Raw genomic sequence first — 4,928 nt, forward strand, 5'->3', positions numbered from 1 at the left:
ATTGATGAACGTCTGTCAGTGAGGTGATGAGGCCAGTGATCGACGTCGGTGCTTATTGTCCAGATCTTCACTACGATGCTCGCCGCTGTTGCTCGTCATCCAGATCTTGTGCTCGGCACCGCTGATGTGAGAGTGGAGAGATGGGAGAGTGGGTGGTGAGAAAAGGGTGAGGGGAGTTATGGCAGTGCTTCGGGAAGCAGCGCGGTATCTCAAGCGTGGCTCCTCACGTGCAGCCTCCGACGCCCACGTGCCACGTGTTGTATCACTTGGGCCTAGCTGTGGAGAAAACGGCTGATTCGACCGTTCCTTCTAGCCAGGCCCACATGTGTTTTAAGATTCGTGCGGACCAAGATTTTGGTGCAAGACAGGCAATCAAAGAGAACAAAACTGCATCGTGCGGGCTTGGTTGGACCTAATGAAGGCAACCAAATGTGCCCTACATAAAACCTGTAGTCTGTTTTAGGTAATTCTAGCATGGCGCTGCTACGCGTCGACCGGCGGATCTTTTTTGCCGCCTCGCGAGTCGTTGGATGTGACACAATCTAGTGGCTCAATGTCTCTCTACTTCGCAACAAAGCTCTTGTTGCGGAAACATTTCAACAAAGATTATGTTGCAGCATATATTTTTTGCACCATAGGTTGTGTTGCGGGATTTATTTATTTATTGCAATAGAGTTCTTGTCATAGAAAAAAAATCGCAACAGAGATTTTGTTGCAGTTTATTTGCAACAGAGTTGATATTACAAAAGCTTGTCTAAGTTACAGTTGTCGTTCGCCACTATGGTTTGCAACACCGATGTTATTGCATGATGAGGTAAAAGGGCATGTAGTAGGCAAGAGAAATAACGGAGTGTGTGCGAGCGTGCGTGACGACGCATGGATCAAGGCGATCCAATGAGGTGCGCGGGTGGCGGAACTCTCAGCGCGATCAGCCGATAGAGCATTAGCATTTCCCTTCTAGCATTGCTCCGAAACTTCCAAAATATTTCGTCTCTTCCACTCAGAAACAAAGCAAAGGATCATTTGTCCCTAAAAAAACATGGGTCACGCTAACTGCCACACGTGTGGTAGGAAGGGAGACGCACCACACGTCTCTAATGTAAACAGATTGTCACGTCATTGCATGCATGCATGCAGGAATCTTTTTGGATTTTCAGTTTTTAAAATGTTTTATCTCTTAAACGAAAAATCCGATTGAAAATCCGTTTTCACCATTAAATCCCTCGCAATGAGATCTTCGAAACTAGATCCCATGTTGATATGTTTTGATGAAAAAAAAATTGGATTAAAAGTTGCCATGTCTATTGCATATGAATTGCCATGATATTTACACTGAAGTTGCCATGATATGTTTCAGCTATTTTCTTCTACATTTAAAAGTAAATTTTGACATTTATAAAACGGTGAATTAAGAAACTAGACTTGCCATGAACCATAAACTAAAATTGCCATGATACATGCACGTAAAATTGCCATGGTTCATACAAAAAATAATTTTCATGGTCAAAGTACTGGAGTTGCCATCATCAAAATATTAAAATTGCCATGATCTACAAACTAAAATTGCCACATAGCAACTTTAGTTTAAGCCCTATGACAACTGCAGTGTAAACATCGTGGTAACTTCTGGCAAAAAAAAAATCGTCGAAACATATCAACATGGGGTCTAGTTTTAAAGATCTCGTCGAGACTGATTTAATGGTGAAAACGAATTTTAAGTTCGGTTTTTTATTTAGAAGATACAACATTTTTAAGCCGAAAACCAAAAAAAAATTCTGCTGATGTCATCTATTCATACGTGGCAAAATAAGTGGTGATGGAGGCGTGTGGGCGATGTGCAAACGCCCACACGTGTGGGCGTTAGCATTTCCGAAAAACAAAACAGAGCATCATCGTCAATTTTCCACACGAACTCAAACTCCACTTCCCGCTCCTCGGCCAACATACAGACAGACATAACGACCGAAGCCGGCGACCGAGGCATCATATCGAGTCCCCGTCCCCGCTGTCGACCTGTGTGCGGTGGACAGCATCCCCCACGTCGACTCATCAGTCCCCGACAACGACGCCGCCCGCCATCGTACGCACGTACCCAACTTTCTCCGGGAAACCGTGTGTGTTCTGACGGGAGGACACCCGTCCTCTCCCCGGCCGCGCAGGCGTGCGCGTGCACCCAGGGGCATAGACTAGACTTACTATTCCGGCGTCAACCGGCGATTCGTCAAGGTTCCAATCCGAGCGAGCCCCTGAAACTTTCAGTCCCGTGAAAGATACGTCGAACCGTCTTGATGGATACGATGCCTTGGCGAACTTGGCTCCGAGTGGTCGACGAGGCCTGACACGTCGTACGTAAAGTCGCAATTCCCTTGCGTTCAGCCCGGAAGATCGATCGCTTCAAATACCCCCAACCACCCTTGCCTCTTCCTCATTCCCAAGCTCGCCACACCACACACGCCGATCACAAAGTGCACTTGCAAAGTTGCACTGCTCGAGGGTTGATATTTATCAGTGCAGTTAGGAACTACTCAGTGATCTTCCCCACATGGCGAGTCCTCGTGGTCTGGCAGGGCTCCTATGCTTCGCCCTCGCGGCCGCGGCGGCGAGCGCGGCGCAGTACCGGGTGGGCGAGCAGCGGGGGTGGAGCGTGCCGGCCGCCGGCGCCGAGCCGCTGAACACGTGGTCGGCGAGGATGCGGTTCATCATCGGCGACCAGCTCCGTAAGTTCCAGTCCACGCCCGACCCAACGATAGAGCCAACGAAGGCTCCTGGCCATGCATGGTGAACCGTGAACTGACGATGTTTTGCTCTGTTTTTTTGACAGTGTTCGTGTACCCCAAGGACACGGACTCGGTGCTGCTGGTGGACCAGGCGGCGTACAACGCGTGCAACACCACGACCTACGTGAGCAAGTTCCAGGGCGGCAGCACCGTCTTCACGCTCGACCGCTCCGGCCCCTTCTTCTTCATCAGCGGCAACGAGGCCAGCTGCAAGGCGGAGCAGAAGCTCATCGTCGTCGTGCTCTCCGTCGACCACACGCCCCCGGGCCTCCTGCCGCCGCCCCCTCCCCCCTCCATGCCGCCGTCGTCCGCGCCGCCCATGCCCAGCCCGATGTCGCCTCCTTCCATGACGCCGCCGTCCGCCGCGCCGATGCCGAGCCCGATGTCACCACCGTCCATGACACCGCCGTCAGCCGCGCCGATGCCCAGCCCGATGTCACCACCGTCCATGACACCGCCGTCCGCCGCACCGATGCCCAGCCCGATGTCGCCGCCTTCCATGACACCGCCGTCCACCGCGCCGATGCCCAGCCCGATGTCCCCTCCTTCCATGGCACCGCCGTCCAGCGAACCGATGCCGAGCCCGATGACTCCGGCGGCTGCTCCCGGGACAACCCCGGTCTCGCCAGCATCACCGGCAGGTCCAGCTCCGTCGCCGGGTACACCTGGAGGCGGATCATCGCCGGGCACCCCTGGATCCGACACGAGCAGCCCGCCGGCGCCGGCCGCCGACGGGGCGAACTCGACCACGCCGGGAAGCGCGGCTGCTCCGGTGACGGCAGGCCTGATCGGCACGCTTGCAGCAGGCATCGGCTACGCCATGCTAGCTATCTGAGTGTTCTTTCCTTTTGTATAGTGTGTAAATTGCGAGATGCCACTCATACTCTTCAGAGGATTTACCTTTGTATGTATGTAATACTATTTGTTTTCCGCTGGTGAAATTATAATAAGAGATACGTTTGAGCTTTTTATATTCTTTTTTGAACGATGCTTGGATCCCGAAGGACCAAGAAACTTCACTAATGAAAATTCATTAAACTTGGAACAGAGCAGGGCCGTCTCCAGAAATTCAAGGCCCTGGGCGAAAATCAAAATGCGGCCTAAAATTTTAAACAAAAGAATTATTATGTGTAAAGCATACTCTCGCTTTATTATATAACTTCAAGTCTGTTTTATTTGTATCTTATTTAGACATATATCAGCATTAATGCTAAAAAGGTAAAGGGATTGCAAAACAATGGACGTATCTCAAGTCGTTTTCATTGCTAGTATCAACATCATCACCTCCATCGGCAAAATTACCATCACCCCTTCACTAGCAATATTACATCATCAATTTCTGCATCATGAGCCTCAACCTCTGTTGCATTATCATCACAACCATCATCAAAATTAACATCTGCAGTTTGATTTTCACAATTATGTTGGGGGTCTTCCACCAAATATCTATCAAGGGAACCTGTTAGAGATTGAGCATCATCTTCAAGTCTTTTGTTTCTTCTTACGCTTTGCAGAACCGGATTCATGCTTCCTAATTCTACTAGACATGATGAAGATTCGGGAACAAAACCTAACAAGTTATAAGTGATCATTGATCAAACATAATCCAATTAGTTCCTAACGGTCGCTAGATGAATAGATCATTCAAATACAAAGAAAATGAACTGAAAATAAGACCTTGCACTGGGAGATTGAAACATAGTTTGGCCTGGAGGTGCTCCTCAATCCTGATTGAAGCAACGAACAGAACCACGGTCCCGGCTGTTGCATCTTCATGCTGCAAGATGATCAGCAATGGGATTAGATCAGAAGTAACTGCGCCGGCGCCGGCACGACTGCTAGGGCCTTCGTCAATCCCCGATCGCCGCTCGTGAGACCTAGACGGCAGTTTGCTGCCTGTTCGTCTGCAATCGCTGGGCCTCCAACCTTCTTTAAGTCTGTTATTTGGGCATCTAGCACTAGCAGCCTAGACTCCCGCATGCATCAAAGACATCACGCAAAATCTCAAAAAGGAAAATCAAAGACACCACGTTGTCACGCTGTCACGTACACAGGTACATCAGTTTCCTTTCCTGTTTTTTTAGCGATCGTACGAAGGGTTTTTTTTCTCTCGATGGGGCCCCACGGTTTTGGAGGCCCTGTGCGGTCACT

The 4,928-nt window shown here is 49.8% G+C and overlaps 1 protein-coding gene across 1 annotated transcript; it reads left to right on the plus strand.

The window, feature by feature from the left end:
• Positions 1-2,403: 2,403 nt before the first annotated feature.
• Positions 2,404-3,748, plus strand: LOC778392 (vegetative cell wall protein gp1). Its single transcript, XM_044579412.1, has 2 exons — positions 2,404-2,717; positions 2,822-3,748. Exons 1-2 carry the CDS (start codon positions 2,543-2,545, stop codon positions 3,610-3,612), a joined length of 966 nt encoding a protein of 321 aa, XP_044435347.1. The 5' UTR covers positions 2,404-2,542; the 3' UTR covers positions 3,613-3,748.
• The last annotated feature ends 1,180 nt before the right edge of the window (positions 3,749-4,928 follow it).

Source organism: Triticum aestivum, chromosome 7B (genome assembly GCF_018294505.1).
Source record: "Triticum aestivum cultivar Chinese Spring chromosome 7B, IWGSC CS RefSeq v2.1, whole genome shotgun sequence".
Lineage (NCBI taxonomy): Eukaryota > Viridiplantae > Streptophyta > Magnoliopsida > Poales > Poaceae > Triticum > Triticum aestivum.

Excerpts from the sequence above, each read along its gene's own strand:
- LOC778392 (XM_044579412.1), top strand. The coding sequence starts at position 2,543 with ATGGCGAGTCCTCGTGGTCTGGCAGGGCTCCTATGCTTCGCCCTCGCG. Across the intron at positions 2,718-2,821 it reads CATCATCGGCGACCAGCTCC|TGTTCGTGTACCCCAAGGAC; the intron begins GTAAGTTCCAGT and ends TTTTTTTGACAG.